This window comes from Vidua macroura, chromosome 7, assembly GCF_024509145.1.
Source record: "Vidua macroura isolate BioBank_ID:100142 chromosome 7, ASM2450914v1, whole genome shotgun sequence".
NCBI lineage: Eukaryota > Metazoa > Chordata > Aves > Passeriformes > Viduidae > Vidua > Vidua macroura.
Genome location: NC_071577.1, coordinates 1,381,458 through 1,407,466, shown reverse-complemented (window position 1 = coordinate 1,407,466; position 26,009 = coordinate 1,381,458). Strand labels below are relative to the sequence as shown.

The 26,009-nt window shown below is 45.8% G+C and overlaps 1 protein-coding gene across 1 annotated transcript; it reads right to left on the bottom strand.

The window, feature by feature from the left end:
- On the bottom strand, positions 1 to 26,009 carry LOC128810188 (NADH dehydrogenase [ubiquinone] 1 alpha subcomplex subunit 10, mitochondrial-like). Its single transcript, XM_053982831.1, has 9 exons — positions 25,841 to 26,009; positions 25,218 to 25,433; positions 25,048 to 25,134; positions 23,973 to 24,094; positions 22,415 to 22,494; positions 19,293 to 19,347; positions 15,316 to 15,401; positions 10,027 to 10,135; positions 1 to 438 (listed from the first exon to the last, which is right to left on the bottom strand). Exons 1-9 carry the CDS (start codon positions 25,953 to 25,955, stop codon positions 370 to 372), a joined length of 939 nt encoding a protein of 312 aa, XP_053838806.1. The 5' UTR covers positions 25,956 to 26,009; the 3' UTR covers positions 1 to 369.

Below are 26,009 nucleotides of genomic sequence, written 5' to 3'. Positions count from 1 at the left end.
TTAACTTTGTGAGAGCCAGGAGGGTACAGGTTTAATTCCTCTTGAATCAGCAGAACAACACTAATCCTGGATAATAATGTGCCACAGTCTCGAGGAAGAGAAAATTCAGCTCTGATGTTCAGCCTGCCCCAGCTCACTTGGCTATCCCACACTGACTATCCAACATCCCTGAGTTCCTCAGGGAAAAACAAACCAGAATGAAGTGGTTTTCCTTCTGGGAGTCTACTCCCTTCTGCTGGGGACGGGAAATGATTTCAGCAGTGTTTCCTTGGTGCTACACAAGTGATGTGCAGCAGGTGCACTGAACGTGGCTCCTCTTCCCTCAGGTCCTGTGGTCCATCCTGGCCAGGGCTCCAGCAGGAACAGATTTCATTTCAGCCAGATCCACTTGTCCCCAACATCAGCGTTGTAGCCTGGCTTGTACTTGTGCCCAGGGAGCTAAAGAAAGCAGAAAGCTCGGTCAGAACTCTGGTCACTCCCCTCAAAGTTCTGAAGTGCCTCGTGAGATCTACAGAACATGAAATACTGTTTCTACATTGTAATGATAAAACTTACAGAAAAACCAGTCTCTCAGAAAAGACTGAGCTGTGCAGCTGAAGGAGGGACTGCAAAAGCCAAAATATAAATACGAAAATGAGGCCAGTGATCTCAGCACCACATTCCACCTGGATTCATCCAGCTCCTCCCAGCCTGAGATGGCTCCCCTAACTGTATCATGGAGAAGAGGAACTGAATCTCATTCCAAAATAGGCACACACATTATTAAATATATGAAATACTTCATGCGTGAGATATTGAGTTAAATACCACGTTAAATTAAACTGTTCAAATGAAATTGCAGCTTTAGCCTTCAAGAGCTGAACTTTTCTTCATTAAAGCAAAAACAGTATCTGCCTGCCTTCATCAGCAAAGTCAGGAACCACTTTTTGATGGAAAAACCCAAAGATTTTTGAAGCCTTTACCCGAATTTCAAGGACCCTGGGACCTAAGCAGCAGCCTGTGAGTCTCAGTGCTGAAGTAGCGCCCTTTGGAAGGTACTGACCACGACCTGGAATGCCAGAGATGGTGAGATCCTGGTTCTAAAAGCAGAACCCATCTCCAGAACATCTATTCCTACCTCCAGGAACCAAAAAGAAAGAACAGAACACCTCTGAGCTCAAATACTGGAAAAAAGCCCATGAGTTTGGTGAGAAAGGCTGAAGCCAGCAAAGATGCTGTAATAAAACTCTTCCTTTAGAAATAAGCTATCTGCTGGCAGCCTCTCCAAATAATTAAGCACAGATCATCTGCTCTGTCTCCAAACAAACACTGGTTTCACACAAGACCCCAGACTTGTCCTGAGGATTTTCCCTTTCCAAAAAAACATGTAAGAGGATCCAGTTGGGGAGAGCTGCCCCTGCAGAGAGAAGCAAGATGCAGTCTTGATAAAGTCTGTAGTCAGGCCACAAAAATGAACTATTTATTAAAAGATGAAGCCTGTTGTTTTGAGGAAGGGGACTTGTGTTTCTATTCACTTGAATGTTAAAAACCAAGACACTTCTTTCCCTAAAAATCAAGCTGACAGAAGACCTGACCTCCTCCACGAGACACTTCCCACCCTACCTTGTCACAAACCAGTTGTGATCAGTTTTTCTGAGGTTTTTCAATTAATGTCTTGTCTAAACATCAGTAGAAACCACACAGTCCTGTTGAGAGGTTCCCCCCACTGAGCAAAGAGGAGATGGGAGATGAACAGAAATGATTACTATCTCTGCCCCACGGATTCCCAGCAGTGAGCCAGGGAGGAACTGTGACCAGCCTGTGACACAAAAACAGCCCTCCCTGGTCCTCTCCAGGCAGCACATAATTGGCCCTTTGATACTTGAAGAGATTCCCAGAGAAGTAGATTATTAAAGCAACAGGAGATCTCTGGGAAAATACAGCAGTTTACAGTTTTGTTTCTGGGTACGTCTGCCTTCTTTAAAAAGCTACAATATCAACCCCGACAGAACTCACGTTCATTGTCCAAAACAAATTCCCTGTGTGCCTTTGGTTAAAGACATGCAAGACATCAAAGCAAGTGTTATAAGTATTCATCCATAACTCCATCATTCACAGTGGGCCTTGGCAAAGGCAGGAGAGTTTGGGGATTTGTTACAGCTAAACTTTCAAAATAATCAGAAAGAAAAGAAAAAAAAAAGGGAAAAAAGGGGAAGAGGGAAGCAGAGTAAACAATTCCCATATTACCTAGGAAGCAGGATGATGGGAATTGATGCTCTGTGCACAAGATGCACAAGTGACACCGGTCACTTTGCCAAACTTTGCTCTTCAAATCCCACATTTTCCAGCTGTGACTGCAGTAAAGGAGCTGCATGGCTGGAACAGGGTAGGATTCTGCAGAGAGGTGTGGTAGGAGCACCAGGGAAGATGTGGGGATGCAGGGCAAGGGGTAAGATGGGCTGGTTCTGGTTAGGCTGATGTTCCAAAGTGCACCCAGCTGAAATTCCCAGGCTGCTCTTGGCCCAGTACAAGGGCAGGGATGGAAATCAGGGACCAGCCCTGAGGCTGCTGGGTTTGTCTAGGCTGGGCAGCCCAGCTGTAAGAGATGATGGAAAGGAGATAGGAGAAAGCTCTATGGGACTTGCCAGCAGCTGAGACAACAGAGAGGGACTGAATATTCACTTTCTCTTGCAGTACAAGTTCCCTGGAAGTGTCCCAGGCCAGGCTGGAGCACCACGGGGTGGTGATGGAAAGTGTCCCTGCCCATGGCAGCGGGGCTGAGATGAGATTTAAAGTCCCTTCCAACCCAATCCATTCCACAATTTTATGATCACAGAGATTCCACCAGGCAGCCCCAAGAGCTCCCCCACATTCCTGCAACTCCTGCCAGGTCACCAAGGAACAAATTTTTCCACTCCATGGAAATTGAGTGAGAATGAAGCCTTGGCCTGCTGCATTACACTCCACAGAGCCCAAAAGTTAGCAGTGAGGATTATTTCCAGAGGGATGGGATAAAATCCACCACACAGAGCACAAAACTCCTGAAATGAGCTGAACCCAAAGGCAGAGGCAGCTCAAAGGCATCAAACTGCTCAACTTTAAAAGAGCATTAGGAAAAGAGATGAAAACAAGACTGTCTCATCAGTTAAATTAAGAACCTGCCACAGAAGTGCCTGTCAAAACTATAAACATGATGAAAAGCCCTATAAAGTAGCAGAGGCTGTGGAAGAGCAACAAGCAGCTCCAGCCAGCTGCTTGCTCCAGATCATTCCACACCAGGCACGTGCAGCTAGAGCTCTGGAGAGCTCCAACCACCTGGAAAGGTTGTTGAGGAGGAGCCTGCCTTGTTTTCCAGCCTTTGGGGAACAAACAGAATTGCCATTACTGCCTTCTATTCCTGCTCTGCTCTGTGCTGATGGCTGGGCTCCACAGCTCCAAGAGCTCTATAAACAGCCTGCTCAGAGCAGCACCGATCAAAGAGCACTTAAAAGCAGAGTCATTGCTCTGGGAGCTCAGGCTCATTCATCAATACCCCGAGGCTGTTTAGAACAGCCCAGTAATAGCCCCTTCCACCACTGCTGGGAGCAGATGACTGCTTCCTACAGGAGAAATCCTTGCTTCCAAAGGGTTGTCAGTGTTGTAGGCACACAGCTAAAAGCTGAGAGAATCTAGGAACATGGAGCTGCAGATATTGGCTGGATTCTGGGAGGGTTTGGTTCCTGATCGCTCCATATGATTCCTCCTCTGGTTCCTCTCTACAGCTACACCAAAGGAGGATGTAGCCAGGTGGAGTCAAGTCTCTCCTCCCAAGCGACAAGAGGAAACAGCCTCAAAATGCATCAGGGGACATTGAAATCGGGTATTAGGGAAAAAAATTCTTCATGGAAAGGGCTGTCACTCTTGGCAAAGGCTGCCCAGGAGTCCCCATCCCTAGAGGGATTTAAAAGCCATGTGGATGTGGCACCTAGGGACATGGGCTGGTGGTGGCCTTGGCACTGCTGGGTTTAAGTTGGACTCAATGATCTTCTCCAGCACCACTGATCTTGTGCTCCAGAGCACTTAAAGCAAGGAAGGGGAACAATTTGCCCTCCACACGCACATCTGAGGTGCGCGTGGCTTGGTTCCCAAAGGCCTGGCACAGACAGATGTTTGTTACAGCCTTACTCCTGCCATCCCTTACTCAAATAAAGCCCTCAATGCTGTTAACATCCATCGCAGCCCAAAAAACAAGAGCACCCAGAAGTTTTGCTGAACTGAGGCTAAAATAATTCCAGTTTGCTGGAACTGTTCAATGACTGCTGTCCTGCCCTTCATTCATTCACTGAAAAAACAAGACAAAAATCCTTTGGAAAGAGAAGTGCCCATAAGAGGATCAGTTATCCACTAGAGAGTGCAGGGAAAAGCCAAGGAACTAATCCAAGCCACACAGCACAGTTAAACACCTCAAACTGACTCTACTTCACAGTGTAAGATCCATGGAGATGCTACCCCTCTATTAAATTCGATTCCAATTAATTTTAATTTAACAGAGATCTACCCTGGGGATCACATCCCTCCACAGGTACGGGATTAAGAGGGGTTTGGGAAAGGGGGATGTGCTCCCACACAAAAAAGCGTTTCCTTTCACAGGGACAGACTATCAAGATGAAAATTGATTACTTTAATGCCAGTGAGATTTGACTGTCTTTTTGATTCACAGAGGCACCCCGTGCCTGGGACAGCAGGGACCATCACCTAAAATAAAACAGACACAACCACCAAACCCAAGATTTGAGACAGTTACAAGGTCTGTCAGGCTCCTTCCCTACTGTTTCTGGGATAGATATCCCTGCCAACTGTCCATGATACTTTTCAGGGTGAGCAGGGTGGAAAAGCTGCCTGTTCCTTAAGAGGGGATGCTCTCACACTCTCCCCATATGGACAGGATTAGTGAGAGCAGAGGAGAAGTGGGAAGGTGGGAAGAGGAGCAAATCCAGGTATCCTTGAGCAACAGCTCTGTCATTCCCAGGTTTTTGTTATTCCTCAGGTTCTTTTGGTCTTACTGATACCTAGCTAGGCAACATCTTGTTACTTTAGAAAGGGCTAAAAATACTTCTGCAGAGATAAAACAGAAAAAAAAAAAACCCTTAAATGAAGCCTCTTCTAATTTATTGTGTGTCTGTTTTCATTCCTTCCTGGATTCAAGAGCAGATAGGGCTGGGCATTACAGCTGTCAAATACCTCCTTTAAAACAGAGTTAGGAAAGGAGATCTTGATCCTAAAAAGAATGAAAGCTTCATCTAGCCAAGAAAAAAATGGCAGGAGAGAAAACAGAAGGTTCTGTCAAAGGCAGCAGCTATAGCAACAATCGCAAACATGGAGAAGGAAAGACATCCTAAGCTCCTTGCTCTTGCAAAGGCAAGAGTTGATCCTGTTGTTGATCCAGACTCTGGCTTTCTGAAAGCTCAAGTATTCCTTTTGTAGCTCTTTCAGGAGATTTTTATGTGAAGGGGTCCCTGCACTCTCAGCAGAGCTAAGGGCCCTGCTAACCTTCTGCTTGCCAGCAGCCACCTTCAGCCCCACAGCTGCCAAAGAGGGGCCAGAGCAGCTCTTGGGCCCCTCAGACCTGCAGAGCCTTCCCTTAACACCCTCTCTTTGGGGCTGGCTGTGATTTCCCATTGCAAACACAAGCTCTTCCAGCACTCTCAGTGTTGGGTGGTGGGACAGAGCTGACCCATGCTGCAGGCTCACCTTCCACCACTCAAAGCTACTGTCCTGCAACCACCTCCAACCTGGAGGCATGGCAGACATTGGAGGATCTTCCCTCCTAAGGCTGCATCCTTATGGAAAAGAGTGATGAAAAGCCTGGGAAAAGAGTGTGGGATTCCCCACCCTCCATCCTCTTCCCTCTTCTCTGCTTGCTGCTAGCCAGGACTGCAGGGCCCTGCCAGCCACACATTCCCAAGCCCTGGGGCAGGAGGGAGGAGGATGAGGAGCAGGGCACAAAGATGAAGTTAGGCAAGGCAGCCGAGCTGTGCAGTTGCTGTGGAAGGAGCTGAATTGCACCTCACAGCAGTAGCCAGGACTTTGATCTGCTCAAGCTTTCCTTGCTTCATGCTCAGCATCCCTATATTCCAAAAGCAGTCTTCCACCAAGGAAAACAGGGAGGGAAATAAAATGAGAGCCTTGTCTCACCTTTCCATGGCACAGGACAAGGAGGAAACACCTCACACTGCCAGAGGGCAGGGTTAGATGGGATACTGGGAAGAACTCCTCCTCTATGAGGGTGCTGAGGCCCTGGCACAGGGTGCCCAGAGCAGCTGTGGCTGCCCTGGATCCCTGGAAGTGTCCAAGGCCAGGTTGGACAGGGCTTGGAGCAACCTGGGACACTGGAAGGTGTCCCTGCCCATGGCAGGGGGTTGGGAATGAGATGAGTTTTAAGGTCCCTTTCAACTCAAAGCATTCTGTGATTCTTTGCTTCTCCAAATTCCAGCAAACAGCTGCACTTTTATGTACACAGAAAAGCACACGCACGTCAAAGACGCCGTTTTTCCCCACTCCAGGAGATGCAGCAGGAGCATGAAGTACATCAGCACATTATTTAAGTACACTGATTCCATTAAACAGAGCCATTTGTTTTCATCTTCGCTGCAAACACATCTGCCTAAGTGCTCCAGCTCTCCAGCTTCACAGGGCGCACACGGAGTTTGGAGCATTATCCCTGGGGATTGTGTGCACTTGGAAGAAAGGCAGAGAGATACAGCAGTTGTTAAGGGAAAAAAAAGGGTAGTCAAGCCTTTACTAGTCTGACAGTTCCTAAAATAATGTTGCTTCCCTGAAGAATGAACATGCTTATCTCTGATCTACAGAACCTGACTGAAAGGTTGCTTTTCCCTTGCCAGAAGAGCATCCTTAGAAGTTCCTGAATGCCTGAGCAGACCTGCTGGACCCTGCCAGAGGACTTCATGGTATAAGAAGGCTGCAGAAAGCCACCTCCTCACACATGACAAGACCCCTTACATAATTTAGAGGATATACATTAAAAAAAAAAGTGAGTTTCGAGTATTCAGCACTGTATGTGGCCATCTCATTATTTCATGGAAAAGCACACGCACTAAAATCTTGAACTCTGAAGAGTGTTCCTTCCTCCTCCTTCTTGGTTGCTTCTAATGAATATTTTGAACAAAACCCAGCTTCTACCTGGAATTTGTAACTCCCTGAAAACCACCATTGTTAGGCAGCATGAATTGTGTGCATGGAGTTCTGAAAAGCACAGCAGTTTGCTGCCTATTGGAGAGCTCAAGGATTTATGAGTAGTTACAGAGGGAAAAAATCCCCTATGCAAATCATTGTATTTATGTGGTAAACATCATTACACCAACTTTAAAAGCACACATTTCCCACAAGGCAAAGTTAAACTTCTGTAATTATCTCATAATTAAGCCTTTACTTACAAGTCAGCCTAAACTTTTACTTACAAGTGAACCTAAACCCTTTATCTTCAAATGCCAAAGTGGCAGCACAGCTGTGACCATCCCTGCACAGCCACGGGCAAGGCAGGGGCTGTGATTCCCTCTTTACAGACCCAACAACCTCCCAGCCCAAATCTGGGTGTCTGGAAGCTCATCTGCTCTCTGTGCCTGTGCTGGCTGGCCTCTTGCTGGATCACCTCTGCACAGGAGCCTTGCCTGAGAAAAGAATTCAGCCCTTCATTTGCTAAATAAAGTTGTAAGGTAAAAAAAAAAACCCAGATCTTCAAAGTTGCAGCACAAAGAATGCAATTCTCAGAACATAAAACAGCAGGTGGGGCTGGCTTTGTGTTTCCCCTTCCAGTAGCTGATGGAAAACAGGAAAACTCAGCATCTTTTGCATTGTGCACCATCCCTGTACAGCCCCCACACTACTGAAGGATTACAAGTATGCAAGCATTTAGAAGAGAGAAAATTAGTATTAATGTAGCCTAATTTTAACAGAATACTTCCTGAAACAAGCAACTCCTCCTGATTCCAAAGGACATTATCACTTTCCACAGCACTTTCCTGAATCAGGGCCTACAAACAAGGCTGCAGAAGGGAGATTATATTTTGGCAATGGTTTGTTTTGTTCAGCTTCAGCTGTCAACTAACTGGCATGGAGCAGAGCAATCCGAGAGCACAGCTTTCCTTCCCAGGTAACCATATTCCCTCTCCTAAGCATCCCTTTGCTACATCTGCAAGGCAAGTCACAAATTTCTCCTGGCAGCCAGTCACTGGATGAGCCAGGACATTCTCCGTTTCCTGCCAGCACAAAGAGGCACGTGCTGCTGTACAGCCAGAGGAAAAAAGGCTTTCAGAAGTCTCACCCCAGGCTCTCAGCACACAGCACTGAGGTCACATCTAGCTGTGTGTCAGGCAGCCTCAGTAATTCCCAGCTCTACTGCAAAGGGACATCTCAGCCCCAGAAAAGCCCTCTCATCTTGGGGAAGAAAGGCACAGGCAGTGCAGATGGATGCTGTGTGCTAGAGACGAGTCATGCAGCAGATCCTCCTCAAGTCTGTGCTGCACAACACAGGCAGCTCTTGGAGGGAAGGGCTCCAAAAATCCTGAGCCCAAGCTTGAAGTTTTGTATTTAAGAATGTGACAGCAAGGAAGAGGAAATTCTGAGAGCAATTTCTCAGCTGGACCAGGGAGTTTTCAAATCCATTAGACAACCTCAGATGCTTTCTGCTGCTTTAACCTTTAGCCCCTTTTACAAGCTGGAAAGATCACATCTCAAATGAGGCAGAACAGTGTGAATCCAGGAGCCTCTCCACTACACAGCCAGCCGAGGAGGAACAAATTATTGGAATACTCTGTCTATTCCAGAAGAAAACACTGGTAGATCAGCTTCCAAACAAGTCCGTAAATCTGTAGCTTACATTTTAATCTCAGTAAAAGACTCTATACTACCAGGAAAAGAAAAATGATAGGCTTTGGATTATGCAAATTGTGGCTTCTAACCATTTATATTGTATATTCCTCCCTTTTTCTTCAGGATTGCCTGGAAAATCATAAGATGCAGTGGCAGAGAAGATTTCAGCCCAACTGGAAAACAGAGGCTCACCTGTAACTTTGGCCACTCACTATTAATTATCAGCTCCACAACTTCTCCAAGCAGCTTTTCCAATACCTGGGCCTTAGGCAAGCCCCGTGTGGGGTGAGGACACCATGCCAGGGAACCACTGAGCAGCACAAGGGCAGAGCTCCAGGGGGATTGGAAGCTGCTGTCTCCAGAAGCAGCAAGGCAGGAGCTAATTAAAACCCTGTGTGGGAGCCTGCATGAGGTGTATGAGAGCACTGGGCACAACAGGCTTTGGATGTGTGCCCACGTGCAGAAACACTCTATTTAAAGCAGCAGCATTTTGGGGAAGTGAGGCAGCATTCAATTCCTCCTCTAAAAAAACCCTCCCTCCCTCAGCATTCGATAAGGAGTGGCCATGGGTTTCCAGTGTTCTTGCCTGACTTAAGGGCCTCTTAGATTTCAGAAGTCACAGACCCATCAGGGCACAAGAAACAGAAACAAATAAAACCCATTTATCCTTTAGTCCACATCTAAAGACAAAAAGAAAAAAAAATCAGATTATGAAAAAAAACATTTGCTTCCTTATTCCTCTTAGGGGGAAGCTAGACTTCAAAAAAGGTGGGGATTCGGGCAGAATGCACAAGTTCCCAGTAGCAATGGGCAAGGTATCCCCAGCAGTGAGGAGCCTCCAGCCATGTCCCCATGCCATGTCCCCAGCAGTGAGGAGCCCCCCGGCCATGTCCCCAGCAGCGAGGGGCTCCCTGGCCGTGTCCCCTGGCCGTGTCCCCAGCAGTGAGGAGCCCCCTGGCCGTGTCCTCAGATGTGTCCTCGATGGTGAGGAGCCCCCCGGCCATGTCCCCAGCAGCGAGGGGCTCCCTGGCCGTGTCCCCTGGCCATGTCCCCAGCAGCGAGGGGCTCCCTGGCCGTGTCCCCTGGCCGTGTCCCCAGCAGTGAGGAGCCCCCTGGCCGTGTCCCCAGCAGTGAGGAGCCCCCTGGCCGTGTCCCCTGGCTGTCCCCAGCAGCACTCACCTCCCGGTACTCATAATAGATCTTGTCGTACTCAGAGCCGCCAATGGTGATCTCGGGGACGAAGCGCGGGATGGACACGGAATCCAGCACTCCAGCCTTGTCCTGCACGCTGAAGGGAAAAGGAGCACTCAGTTCACACCCTGCCCCAGCAACAGCCAAGTATTGTACCCAGGGAAGCTGTGGCTGCCCCATCACTGGAAATATTCTGAGCCCAGCTAGATGGAGCTGGGATGGAGCAACCTGATCCAGTGGAAGGTGTCCCTGCCCATGGCAGGGGGTGAACTGCCAGGGCTTTAAGGACCCTGCCAACCCAAACCATTCTAGGACTCATTATCATCATTCTATGATTAAAGAACTACTTTTCTGTTAAATACAGCTTCCAAAGACTTGAGCTATTTTCCAAACACTTATCCTTCTCTTTACAAATCTATGATGTATTGCCCCTCATCCTTGCCTCCACTTTGTTCCTGCTCCAATTTCCTGCTTCTCCATTTCCCCTCCCAGGTTCATCCTCCTTGGAGATGCTCCATCATTCCTGGGACCCTTCTCCATGAATCCCCTCTGCCTTTTTGCTTTCTATAAAAGCAGTGTAAAAAACAGTGGTTTTACTGAATGCCACACACTACCTTGCCAAATTCCCATCCTAAATGGACCAGTACTGAGACAGTGAGAGGGTCTGGAAGGAGGCAGAACCTCCAGCACCCTGCCTTGGAATACCTGGAGGAAGCTGCAGCAGCTCTGGTGATGGATCTCAGGATCCACCACTCTGCACAGCACCAGCACTTCAGATATCCCAAATTTAAAATGCCTGAGAAACTGCTAGAAAGCCTCCTGCTGCCTGTGGTTATCCACAGGCTGACAGTGCCACCTGCACGTGGCTGGCAAAAACACATCCCTTTCCAGGCAGCACTGACCAAACCCTAAATCCAGCACCAGAAACTCTGCAAATTGGGTTGTTTTCAGTGAATTGCATTTCTCAGCAAATACTGATGTGCACATCAAGCACATGCCCTGAGCAAAGCAAAGTTCATCATCTTCAAGCAATTATTTTTACCCCCAAATCATAAATTTTGGGACCTTTCCTCCCAGCAGTGAAGAGCTCCAAAAAGTGAACCAGTAACATACCCTGATATTCACTCTTTAAATTATCCCACTACAGACAGATTTGTAAGGAAATACAATAATCCAGTCGAAGTTTAGATGGAAGAAGGTGAGGATAAATGCTCTTTTCCAAGATGAGGATCAACAGCAAAGATGCTTCCTATAAACTACAACAATGTTTAACTTCAACAACATTAAAGGTGCATTTCACGTGCTGGAAGGCACAAAAGGGAGTCCAGGCAGATATAAAGCATAACATCACACATGGAAATAAGGTTTTGTGGTCACCCATGCTGCAGTGAATCCACTCCTTCCCGGATCTCGGCCAAGTGGCCATTTGGAAAGGACAATTCCCAGGCACAATTCATTTTAGTTAAGGGCCAAATGACAAACTTGCTGCTTCTAAAAGCTATTTGCACAAGAAAATAATGAAAGCTACTGATGGCTTCTCCGTGTTCTCTGCACCTTCAGAAATAATTTGGAATACTAAGCAGAAGCACACCCATTGCCACAACAATGTCTAACCACAAACCCACAGCCACTTGCCAGGACTAATTCCTTGCTCAGCAGGAAGCATTTACAGACCCCTTTTATCTTTCTTTCGTTTTCTTTCTCTCCCCAGCAGAAAACTGTCACTGTTTATTCTTTTCTGACCCTTTACCAGACTTTCCTGAAGGAGCTCTCAGCATGCAGCACCTTGCTAAAGGTGCAAGGTGGGGTAAGGGAAGGAAACAGCTTAGAAAAAAACAAATTAATGAAGCAACCCAACAAAAACCACCTGAGTTTGCATAGTCTGGGCTGGGATTTCTCAACACCTGATGTTGGCATACTCACAAAACCTCAAGTGACAAGAGAGACCTAAAAGCCAACGCCACAAAACCATTCCAGATAAGTTCTATGTTGATAAAGGAAATTAATATCCTTCCTTCTGCCAAAGGGACTCCAGTTCCCTCATTTAGCCAGGCAGAACAGGTACGGCATGGCCAAGGTGAGGCACAGCCACTGCCTTGGTGAGCAAACACTCAACATCAGCATCAAGAACAAAAAAAAAAAAACATTCCAAAAAAAAGCAGGTCTGCAAGAAAAGGGAAGAAGGTGCAACAACAGCTCTTCAAACCTAGAAAAGCCACTGCAAAGAAGAAATCACAAAAGAAGTGTTTCAATTGCAGCAAAAAGACGGGGTGGACAGGGCTTGGAGCAACCTGGGATAGTGGAAGATGTCCCTGCCCACGGCAAGGGGAGGGATGAAATGGGCTTTTAAGGTCCCTTTCAACCCAAACCATTCTGGGATTCTATTATTTTATGATGAAGAGAGAACCAAGGTGCTAAAGAAAATAGCTTCTAGTGCCAGAAGTTTTACAGTTAATAGTTCATGAGATTTTTGGAGTCTCCATGACAGAAGTTTCAAAGCCAGGTCCAACCCATCTCTTGCCAGCCCTTCTAGTCCTGCTGTTTGCAATCAGACATTTAAACAGGGACACTTCTTCCCCTTGCTAGGCAAAGCTACACTGGGAAGCAGAGCTGCAGGGTCTCTGTCCCTCTCTGCCAGGTTCTGAAGGAGCTGCAGGGACAGATCAGATTTAGTTGTGCAGTTGTCTGATGCAACAAGCACAGCAAGTTCCCCGAGCTGATTAATAACACAGGCAAGGCTACACAGCCTGCAGCTCCTCCTCGCAAATGCAATTTATTTTGCAATACATGTAGACAGACAAATGGCACTGGGAAGGGCCCAGATAAAAACATGCCTGAAACAGTGCAGTGGCAGCAGAGGAGCTCCCTAAGACATTTAAAAAGCCAGAACGGTTTCTGTTGGAGAGGAAGGGAAGATGTGAAGAACATCCTCTGGAAGACACCTCCAGCTTCCAAGCCACAAATGCAGCCCTTTTTAATCTTTTACCAAGACCCCACAACCAAGCTGTCAGGGCAAGGGAGAGCACTTAAGGGCAGGCAGGGAGAGAAAAGAGATCATTATGCAACTGACTGCCCATGGGTTGGGCTCAGCGGTTTGATGAGCTGCATTAATCACTCAGAGGCCCTGCTGGGGTTTCCATGCATTAGATCCTATCCATGTGCAATAAAAAGTTCTCCTCGGTCCTGCTCACCCATCCCGGTCCCCCAGACACAGTGGTACAAGCTGAGGGTGGAAGAAAACAGCAGGGCTGACAGCCCCAAGAGCTGGGAGGTCAACAAAGGAAGCAACTGCAGATGGAAAACCCAACAGGGCAGAACTTCGATTAGATGTGAGGGGAAATTTCCTCACTGGAAGGGTGGTCAGGCATTGGAACAGGCAGTGCTGGAATCACTGTCCTTGGAAGCATTCCAGAGCCACGTGGATGAGGCACTTGGGGACATGGGCTCTCGGTGGGCTCGGCAGTGCTGGGAGAATGGTGAACTCCATGATCTCAGAGGGCTTTTCCAACCTAAACGATCCTAAATAGCTGCTGGAGCCTGCCAGGAACACCCAGGAGAGGGCAGCAGGAGCCTGCACACGAGGCAGGCACTGGGAACCTGTGCCAGGAAAGCAGGAAAACCACTTTCCAAAGGAAAAATTCCCATAGGCACGGGACACCTGCACAACTGTGGGGACTACAGGCTCTTTGCTACTCGGGCATTGGAAAAAGGGAGAAAAGCATCAACTTTAGGCTTCATGGACTCACACCTGGGCTGGGCATTGAATCCAGCATGCAATTCCAACACGGCCGACCTGCAGCAGGCTCCCTGCCTTTCTGGAGTTACCATGGGGAAAAATCATGTCCAAACACACACTTTTACAAAGAGTCTCTTCCCATGCTGCCCGAGACATTGCCCAGGATTCCCTCACTCTGCTGAGCAAAACATGAGCTCAAGGCTGGCGCAGGATGTGTTGTCACCCCTTTATCGATGCTCTGACAACCCAGCACAAAAAAAAAAATCAAAAGCAAACCCCAGGAGCTGGGCTCAATGCTCAATGTGGGTCCCTTCCACACAGGATATTTTATGGTTCTGTGGTTTAAATAAGCAGCTTATTGCATTCTAGGATCTTCAAACAACCCTGTATTTTTGCCAGAAGAAAAATTTCTTATTACCTACGGTGACAAGAGCCTTGTGCAGTAGACTCACCCCCCTCCAAGGTTCAATGAAAAATTCAGTCCTTAAAGCAATTTGTTCCCTTCTAAAACTGTGAAATAGAATTTTCATACAGTATCTTCACACACTTCTGTAATTGTAAGGTTTCCTTCAACTCCCTCCTACTCATCACAATTAATAATCCTTTCCTAATACTGCATTAGTAGTGTGGAGCTATAGGAAAACAAGCAACTTATTTCCTCTTTCAAAGGAAGTCTGACTGTGATCATTTTTTAGGGCCTAAGTCACCAGATTTTATCCTCCAATCACTACACAAAGAAACCTCATCTTTGACACAGAAAATGCACCCAAATCATGACTTGATCCTCTCAGACACCACCCAGCACTGCTCTTCTGCAATTTATCTTCACTCCTTGATAGAAAAACCATACAATTAGGAGCATTATCTCTATCTTTAGGAGGTATTTAAAGTAACAGCACAGAAAAGTTAAATGCAAGAAATGTCACAATTCTGCAAAAAAAGTTTAACTTGCTTCTCCAATGCCTGTCACAAAGACAAACTTAGGGACACATACTCAATTTAAAAATCTGTGTTTCTATTAACCTGTGAGATGACCAGGAAATAATGAAAATAATATACGTCTTACATTTTGTTTTAAAAATGTAACTATACTGAAATTTCCAGCTGCACATTCAATATGAAGATGAAGTTGCAGCAAAATGGGGAGCCTGTCTCACTTCTGGTATTAACAGCCTTACAAGTGCAGCTATATTCTTTATATACATCTTTGTATTTTATATAAAGAAACTGACAAATTAAACATGATGCATTTGCAAAGAATTATTAAAATCAAATTAAATTCTATTCCAACAAGTTATTTTCCAGTGTCTGAGTCTGATCTCTTCCAACTGGGCAGACAAGGATCTTCGATAAAAACCACTCTTAAACTTGTCTGGAGCCTCTTGTCTCAACAATCAGCAGCAAAAATGCTACACCACGTTCCAGTGCCAAGCATCAATATCACAAAATATAACCCCACCTTCAAAAACTCATGGCTTTGACCATTTTCCCTGGGATTTAATGCCAAGAATTGCTCAGTGGCTGGATGATATCACACTTACTAAAGTCTCAAGTGATGGAAAGAAACATCATCTTGCTCCACCCATGGCCCCTTGTCAAACTTCAGGTACTCAATGTCTTCAATTACCTGGAATCAGAAAAGAAAGCTCTCTAAGGGTGGTTTGATCCAAAACTCAATGAAAGAATCAAAACAGTTCATTAAACAAATGAGAGAGGCTTCACTGCTAAAGCTGTAGTAATAAGACAAATGTCTAGAGATAACATGATCATCTCCCAGGTCTACTTCTGGAGGCTGTGGCCCTGCCAGGAGTACTGGGCACACACGTGGGGGATCTCCTAACATCCTGTGCTTTCAGCTTTGGACGGCAGGGAATAAACTGGCCGAGAGGTGCCTTGTTGCCAAATTCTTACCAGATCCAAGACATTCTTCTTTAACCTGCCACTGGGGCTGAAAAGCCAAGAAGATACAACCTCACCCCTGAGGGAGAAGGAGGAGGAAATGGAGATAAGTCTAAATTTAACTCCTTTGTGTTACAAAAATAAGGTTTGGTCGGTTTTATTCCCAGAGAGGCTCAGTAACACATCCTCAGAGACAGGCAGGGGAGCAGGTGTGGCACCTGCCTCAGTGCTGTGTGCTTCACAGCACAGAAACAAAGGCACATTTCAGGCTGGAAAACTCAGGCCTACAGGAGCTGCAGCGATGAGTCCAAGGGCTCAGGATTTCACCATCCACCACAACCCACCCATGCATGAAAGGAAAGGTAACTCACAGCTCAGAACCCTTCAAATAAGCAATGCCACCTCAGCAATCCATTCCTTCACCATCCCCAAACTTATCAATCCCTGGTTTGAGCTTCACTTACAGCCTGGATCCACCAGAAAACAGATCTTTGCTGCTCCAGGAGGTAATTGCTTATCACACCTGGCTGCCTGGAGCTGAGGGAAACCTGCCCTGGTGTCAGGAAAATGCACTTCAGGTGCCTGATGAGATGGAGACAGCACCTAGGAGCAACCTGGGAAGGAGCAGATTGTTACAGCTCCAAACATCCCTTTCCAGAGACCTTTTCCATAGGGAAAGGATAAAGCTGAGGTCATGACCAAATTCCTGATGGCACACTGTCACCCCATTGACAGGTGAGCCCATGTCAGCGATGAAGTGACAGGATGAGAAAAGAAAAATCCTTGTGTTCTTTAAATACACTGTAATTATTCCCTGCAAACACTAAATCCCAGATATTACCACTTAAAAAATTATAACCAAGTGCTATTACAAAGTAGCCTTAACTATAAAGATCCACTCCTACCAGAATTGGTAAGAAATAATGATTTGGACATGACTGAATAAACACTTTTGAGGCACAAACTGCTGCAACATAACTCCAAGATAAGAGGAAGAGAGGTGTAAGTTAAGTTAGTTCAAACAGCCATTATTTCTTTGACTTATTTAACTGACAAGCTGAACACAAGCAATTCCTTCTCCACTCCACAGCAAAGCTTTGGAAACTCTCTGAACCTGGTAACAGCACTAATCACAGAGTTGCTACAATGGGCTCAAAATGTGCTACAGGGGGAAAGGAATCTGCATTCAAATTAGTTTTGCTCACTGCTATCATCACATGAGAAGGTCTCTCTCCCAGCAGCTCCTTAACAATGGCATCAGTTTCGCAACCAGGACAGAAGAACAACTTCTTAATTTATAAGGAAAGCCCTGGCACCCCCCAGGAATTAAGAGCAAATATCCAAGGCTTTAAAAGAAATTAAACATAGAGCCAGCTTTGTATTCCCAGTTTTACCCTCAAGATAAACAAGTGTGAAACATCCTAATGAAGCTCATTTCAGCACTCATTACTCCTTCAGCCACTAGAAGCAAAGTGAATTACAACAGGAAACCCCAACTGACCTTTTTAGGACACTTAAAAAATCGTTTCTAAGCTGTGTATGTGTGCTCTGAACAACCCAAAAGTTATTAAACTGTAAGGCCATAAAAATTCAGCTCCCAAATCCCTAAGCAAACAGATTGGAGTGGGCTAATGAACACTGCTGTCTGTCAAGAGGATACACCTGTGTAAATACACACCTTACAAGCCAAAGCTCTCCTGCCAATCCTTATTTCCAAATTTCTTCTGTGTCATCCCAGAGGGAAACTGAATCTGAACAGAAAAGGGGGAAAAAACAACCAAATTCTTTCAAGTATCAGTATCTACCAGCAATACCCATTGTCACTGACAATGACAACATCATGGGCTGGATAATCTTACAGGGTCTTTTCCAACCTTAACCATTCTGTGGCATTATACTTTAACTTCCAAATAATAATTCTTCCCCTAGTCCAGATTTGTCCAAGCAAATCAAAGACTGCACTGGTGCATCTGATGACCCTATTTAGAGCAATGACAAGATTGCTGAGCTCAGGAGAGTCCCTCCTTGAACACTAAGAGCTTCAGACTGACTTTAAACCCTGATTTAAAGGATTAAAATCAAATCTCTAATAATGGGGTTTCCTACAAAAAAATCTAGGGACCAAACAACCTGCTTTATTCTGACCACTTGGAGATGTGTCCAGAGAGAAGGAAACGGGAAAAAAATCAGGCATTTAACCCCCATCCCAACTTTCCTTTAATTCACCAAGAACCCATCTTGAAACACCACAGCTCTCAACTCCTATCCTTGCTTCTATATCGCTATCCAGAAAAATATATTATTTATATAATTTATTACAATTAAAATACATTAATATTTATTAAAATATATCAAGAAACAATATTAAAATATATCATGAAATATTAATTTATTAATATTAATCTATTAATATATATTAATATATAAATTAAATATAAATTATTTTATATATTAATAAAATATATATTGTTATATTAATATTGTCGATACTATTAATAAATGGATATATTAATAATCTATTTTGAATATCATTAATATGTTAATATTATTAATACATATTTTATATATTATTTTATTTTGATATGTTAAAAGATATTAATATTATTAATATATTCATATATTATTATAATAATATATTCATTAATAAAATATAATAATATTAACAATATATTCATATTATTCTCTATATTCACATCACAACCTCAGCTTTTTTGTTCATTTCAGCCTGATTTTTTGTGCATTTTTGTATTTATTATCTGCTGTCACACTGAAGCCACCAGCCATTTTTTAGGGGTATAAACCCACACCATCCCACAGGTCTACTGGTTATTAATGATAACCTTTATTATCAAGTGCAGGAGCACCCAAAAATCCATCCACAACAGCAGAGGACCCAGAATGTGGCACACAACCCTGTTCTTATAAAGGCAACCCAAAGGCCTAGAGACAAACAGCAGTGCACCTGTGGGGGCAAATGGAGTCTTAATTTTAGGACCAGGGAAGTCCTTATCAATCTTTTCTGCTTCACACAGTCATATAACCAGAACGTTGAAGGACACCTCAGGCAAAAATGTAATTTTAGTCTGATTAGGGCAGTGAAATATTAAAATACACGCTCTGAGTATGCTAATAAGCTTAATCAGGTACAGGCTACCACACATATGTATACATTACTCAACTCTCTGCCAAGATCACACTGCACATAACATAGGAGGAGAGGGGGTTTGGGCTGTGTATAAGTAGGGTAAAAATTTCATCTCATCAGGATGAAGACCCAAAAAGCCCTTGGAGACAGCCCATGGGTAATTCTCCTCTCCTTCCTCCCAAGTGGGGATGATTCCTTGCCAAGCTTCCACGTAGGATTATTATTATTATCCAGTTAACATCATATTACTGTTATTAACAGACATCTATCCCTAGAACCAAAATGGGCCCAAAACCTGGTCAGAGTCTCAAAAACCTTGGTGCTCTTTCCCTCAGGGAACAGCAGCTAGACAGGACAGTTAACAATGGTGAAGCAAAAGGCTTCCCTTACCCTGCTAATAACCCTCCTTGAGGGGGAAAGTTCACTGAACTAAGGGAAATCTATTAAACTTACTCCCAGAAAAGCAAAACTTACCTTCTCCACATCCTCAGCTGCAGTTGCTGTGTACTGCAGAACTTCACTGCTCTCACTGCAAAGAACACAGAAATTGAATTCCCCTGATAAAACTGCTGTACCCATCCTCCCCTGCTGCTCCAAAAGGGACAGAAATGAAGTTAAAAGGCATAAACACCAAACCAGAATCATTGCCATTTTTTAGACTGCTCCTAGAATTCCTGTTGCACCTGTCAGCTGCTTCTTTGCTGGTGGAAAGTTGCTTTTAAAGGGCAAATGGCCTGGATATCTACGTAACTTCAGCTGGAAAAAATTTTTTTAAACCACACATGTGATTTTATTTTCATTTACTTCGTGTGGATACTTGCCCCTATTACAACTGCCCAATCTACTTGAAAATAAGTGAAATTTTCAGTCTAACCCAAAACTGCGGTAGATTTTCCTTTTTTCCAAGTGCATGACTAGCTGTGAGTCATTTCAAGAGAAGAATGCATTCATTTGTCACTATTTACTCAGGCTGAGCTAGCTGAATGAGTACAAGTGTAGGCAGCATGATCTGTAACTGCAAAAACTTTTTAAAAGGTAATGTTTCCTGGTTAGAAGATTGCTTTTTTTCATCAGCCAGCAGCCTTCAGAGAAAAGGCACTTGCAGAGCAGAGCCACAACAGGAGCTCCTACACGAACCTTTCAAACCACACATGTTCAGCCACATTCAGCAATAGCTGTTTCCAGCTGGAGAAGCTGGAAGGTCCTGGAATAGATGCCCAATGTGGACGTTATACCAAACATCACACAACAAAGTTTAGGAGTGTGGAGAAAAATTGGTAGAATCCCAGAATGGTTTGGGTGGGACAGGACCTTAAAGCTCACCCTGTTCCATATCTCCTGCCATGGGCAGGGACACCTTCCACTACACCAGGTTGCTCCAGGTGCTGTAGGACCTGGCCTTGGACACTTGCAGGCATGGGGCAGGCACCTGGAATGAGAGATTCTCCTCAATATCAGCCCAAGGGAGAGGTCAGCCTTCAGCAGAGCCTGACACCAGCAACTGCATTAAGGACACCGATCAAATCACTTCATCCCATCTCTTGATTTGACTCTGCAGATTATCAGGGCTTCATTAAGAGAAAGCAGCTGCTCAGTGACTCTGCAGATTATCAGAGCTTTCCTTAAGAAAAAACAGCTGCTCAGTGGAAGCAGTGCTGGATATGAAAGAGAACATTACCAATCTTAAGGCTCTGCTCCAGGAAAAGAGAAAAATCAAACAGAACCCAAACACTGTTCCAAATCACCAGGCAGTACCTGCCACAGCACCCAGCTCACAAATCTCACTACCAATAAAAACATTAAAGACATTCGTAACAAGTCAACTAGAAAGAAAGCATCAGTTTTAAGGCAAAAATCCACTATAAACCACTTCAGGCAGCATCAGGCCGCTCCAGTGAAACAGCACAAGGTAACAGGAGTTTTGCCCAGTAACAAACTGCTTTTCAAGGAACAAGCAAACAAACGCCAACGTGGAAAGCAGGCAGGAGTTTGCTCAGCAGTCTATAGCAACTCTTGTTAGCCTGTTTGGACCAGATTTTGGGCATTACCAGGAGTCAGGGAATCAAACTAGGCAGACTAAGAGGTAACAGGTAGCATGAACACAGCCCTCTGCGCCACTGCCAGCAAACAAACAGCTCAGGCAGCTGTGGCTTCTGCATTTACCCCAGATCGGAGCCACCCTGAGGCGCACAGAGCTGGATTCACACACTCCCAGCTCCCCCACAGCCAGGGGACAGAGACACAGATCAGTGTGACAGGCTGCTGGGAGCCCATCTGCTGCCAGGATGCCGAGCAGAGGGGGTTTGCCCAACAGGGGCACTGACCATGTATGCACAGAGGGCAAGGAGGTGAAATCACAGCAGGATTTAGGATTTAGCCTCACTGAGCACCACGAGATGCACCTGGGGCTTGATCTGCTCCAGAGAACAAGCAGCAGCTTTCTCCCCACCAGTGACTGCAGCACTTTGCTCTCAGGGAGATGACATTCCCAAGGCTTCCCATTCCCTTCCAAGAGCCACGTGCTGGCTGTGGGGACACACGGGGAGGCCGCTGACCACACGTGACACCAACAACCCCTGCCTGCACGAGTGACAAGCTCAATATCGAGTTACCCGCTTCAGGAGCTGGCAGAGCCACCACACTGATCCACCTTGGGAGATGCAGCAAGCCCCAGGGGGACACAGGCAGGCTACAAAACACCTGGGAATCTACTCTGATTTCTATCCTGCACGCACCAGAACTTACACAGTTAATTCATCTGATACCCTTTGAGAGTTTCCCTTCCAGAATTATGAGGGACCGTAATTCTGCTCTCAGATTTTTAGGACAATTTTAATTTTCCTAGAGCTCTTTTATAAGAGCTGGGAGAGCTGGCAAGCTCTGTTTCATCCGAGGTTTACAGGGCACACGTTTTTGCTTCCCAGCTAGAGGAAGCCAGGGGAGCCCAGCAAGAGACAGGACACAGGGAATGGCTTCCAACTGCCAGAGGGCAGGGTTAGAGGGGATATTGGGAAGGAACCAGGGAGGAACCATTGAGGCCCTGGCACAGGGTGCCCAGAGCAGCTGTGGCTGCCCCTGGATCCCTGGAAGTGTCCAGGGAAGAGGCCAGGTCCTAGAGGGCTTGGAGCAACCTGGGATAGTGGAAGGTGTCCCTGCCCATGGCAGGGGGTGGTACTGGATGAGCTTTAAGGTCCCTCCAACCCAAACCATTCTGGGATTCTGGGACAACTGAAAGCACTTCTTGAGGAGAGAAAAGCCCTAAAGCCTTCCAAAAAGGCCTGTGAAAAGCTTGTATTGCATCACTCTCTCCTCAGGTCGTGCAAACACACACAGCCATAGCTGTGGCATTCGGCACACCATTCCTGAGCCCCTTTTCATCTTGCAACACTGGCATCGGGCTTCTGGGATGGCAGAAGTAACTACACTCACACAGTTCTTATGCTGTGAGTGCAGCACCCCTTCACGAGGGCACAATACTGTACCCTGCAGCACAAGGAGGATTTTTTCACATGATTTGTTGATATTGGCAGAGATTTTAAGGTTTGCGCACGTTTTTGCTCAAAGATCTAAGAAGTAAAACATTTTGCTTTGCTAACCTGATCTCTGGTAGGAAGGTCTTCTTGTAAGCATCCTCAATGCTCTGGAGATAGGAAGGAGACACCTTTTTCTCATATGGCTACAAACAAATAAACAGAAAAAGCTGTGGAATTAGCTTACTTTCTTTTGCCACCAGCACAGACTCCAAGGTCTGCTCCACCACCTGCCAAGGGCTCACTCTGGGATAAACAGTCAAACATCCAAGTGAACCACATGCACACGAGTGAAAGTTTCAAAGAATTAAGAGTTTTATTTGGAGTGTTTGGAATTCCTTACATGCCGTAAAATATCTAGAGCAGCCCCCAGCTATCCAAGGACCGACTGATCCTTGCTAACTACACATTCCAGGGAGCTGTAATAGCCAGCCAGAAAACAGGAGAAGACTGTCTGAGTCCACCTTTTCTATAGGGAGGCCAAATTTGCACCTATTTCCACAGTTTCAGACAAGTGCATGGGCAAACACCCACTCCAAACTCCTGAGAAATTTCATGGATATCATCCCTGCTGTTAACCAGTTTGCTTTCCACACAGTGTACTTTCAATGCCACATTTACAAAACACCAGGAATTTCTCTCATCTACCATGTGTTCCCCAAATAAATCCTACAGAGCTCAGCACTGCCACAGCCCAGCACCCAAAAAGTCACAAGCTACATCAGCAGTTTCTTTCCAAAGGTTTCAAAAATGCCACTGATTTTCATGCTCAGAAGGGCCAAGAACTCACAGGTTCCCCCAGTACATGAAGAACTTCTTAACTGAGAACTTTTTTCTAATAAATCAAAGCCTTCTTTTAATCTATCAGGTCTCCCAGAGTTAAATTGCATTTCCCATAGCCTTTCAACAAGGCAAGACAAACATCCTTGAATCCTCGTAACACATCTGCAAACAGTTACAAGTACACATCTAAGTATCAAAGAAAGAGGGGAAATAAACCCCAAATTACAAACCTTACTTACATTAGTCATTCCCCAAAAGCACCCTACAGCTTTCCTGAGCCAAGACTAGCTCAGTAATGCAGTCATCCAGCAGTGATTTGCTGGAATTCAGGGAGTTAAGTGAACCTGCTGATCCCAGGTGACTCACACATGAACCCCAGCACAGGGCTGAGGCAGCAGTCAACTGGGAAGCAGGAGCCAGGGACCCCAGCTGGCCTCCTGGCACTCAGGAATAAGAAATATATCATCTCTAAGTGCATTGCAAGCAGCACATCACCTGCCCACAGCTCCTGAAGTGGCAGCTACAAAAATTCACCTGCTCTTAAAACAATTTCTCATTCCACAAATGACAGCATATTGATGCAGTCACACAAAAAGTTGATTTTTGCTTTTTTTTTTTGCCTTTTTAAAGCAAGCATACAAGAATACCCACAGAGTCACCACCACGACACAGATCTCACACCTCAGAGGACAAGCAGCTCCTCAGAAGCAGCATTCAGCAGCAAACCCCACAGGACTCCACATAAGGTGTGATTACAACAGACATTAGCAGGCAGCAATTGTGAGAGACAAGTAATAATAAAGATAAGAAAGAACTAGGCAATAATTAGAGATCAAATTACCTTGTCTTTCTCTTGAATCCTCTTCTGCACTTCTGGGACAGGCACGTCTACATAAATGACCAAGTGAGGTGGCAGCAACTCAGAAATGTTGATCTCCTTGACCTCTTTGTAGTGATCAAGGCCTGTGTAAAACACAAACAAATCACATTCCCCACCTCTGTATTTGGAGTCTCTTCTTCTGGGCTCACAGAGCAAGTTCAGGGTATGCCTCTCCTCTAACAGAATTCAGGAAGTTTACAGAAAAACTTTCTCCAGAAAACTTCCATGCACTGAGATCTAAGAATCTAAACCCAGTTGTAGCAAAGAGGGACTTTATTCCTGGCTCGGGTTTACAGGAATCTCAGCTTTTCCTCCACCATTTAGAGACAATAAGCAGCAGTAGCTGTAATCAAGATTTTTGTTCCCTAAGGATTCCAGTACAATCCAAACTGGGATTTTGTATTAAACTGTGGATTGCTGGGCTTTGCTGCCTCAGCAATGCAGACACAGGTCATCATTATCACCTCTCAAAGCCATCCAGTAACTTACAGCAGGTGGCAAAAAACAAATATATACACCTCTTAAATCCAACAGCAAAACCAGGAGGCAGTCAAGAAAACAGTTATGTCCACCTCAGGAGCAGCCAAAAGAACAGATTTGCTAAGAACATGCAGCAACAGCTCAGGAGCTCAGCACCCATAACCCCAAACCAAATCACTCAGGTTGGCAGGAACATCCCCAAATCACCCGGTTCAAGCACTCTGCTGAGAACTCCACCCACAGCGTTCCAAGTATCTCCAGGGGGGAGATCCCAGGTGATTTGCTCCAGGGTTTGACTCTCTTCACAGCGAAAAAGGGTTTTTCCTTACAAATGAAACGCTTTGCATTTCAATCCCTGCCCTTTATCTTTTGTCTCCTCCCTGCCACTGAAACCAGACTAGCTCCACCCAGCAACATACAACACATGAACACTGAACCTTTAAAGGAATCCCTCCTTCCAAGCAGGAATGTTTTGTTTCTTTTTTAAAGTAAAGTTAACTACCAGACTCCTGAGAGATTATGGCCAAACAGCTTCCTTTTGCTGGCAGGAACTCACATCTCTTGTGGACATATCCCTGCTTTAACATGGCATCCAGGAACACGAAGTCACTGTAGGGAGAGCGCTCCAGCACCACGCCTTGACCTGCAAGGGAGAGCAGGCTCCAGGTTGGAACAAAAGGAGCTGCAAGGTCCCTTCCAGCCCAAACCATTCCATGATTCCCCAACCTGTGCTGAGCAGGTGCTCCAAGGCGTCGGCGTACTGCAGGACTCGGCTCCCGAAGATCCAGGACTGCAGGCGGTACGAGTGCCCGTCGGGAGACTCGGGGTCCATGTAGAACTTCTCCAGGCTACAGAAGCCATTGAACTTCTCAGGCAGCAGCTTGCCCTCCCCCGAGATCCTGTCCTGGTAGTGGATGTCTGCCTCAGGGAAGTACTTCATCCCTGAGAAAGAGAAGAAACCCACAGCAGAAATAAGCTGTGCTCATGTGCAGCAAACACCTCTTCAGCTACTGAGCACACAGCTGCTCCTTCAACAGCTCCCCTGCCCATCACAGCAGAGGGCAACGAACCCCAACTCCGAGCTCTGCCACGGCCCAGGGAGAGCTGAGCTGTTCCAAGCACATCCACGTGGAAAAGCCAAGCTCCCGGGGAGCACACAGACTCCATTAGAACTGCAGCTTCACTCACAACAAATCCCCATCCCAAACCTCACCAACAGCACCCACAGAGCCTCCCCACTCCCTCCAGCATTTCCCAGTCAGGAACTGCTGCTCTGATGAACTTCCTCTGCACAAGAACCACGACTAAACTCTGTCAGCTCTCGGGGAAACAGACAGAGTGAGACATACCCAGTTTGTCTGCTATTTGCTGGGCCAGCTGGCCCTTCCCAGAAGACAGATTCCCCTCTACTGTAAAGACTTTGCTGTGCTCTGTGAACTTCTTGCTGGTCCTTTCTCCCAACATATAGGCCAGCCACCCATACTGCAGGCTCTGCTCAGGGCTGGCGTGGATTCTTGC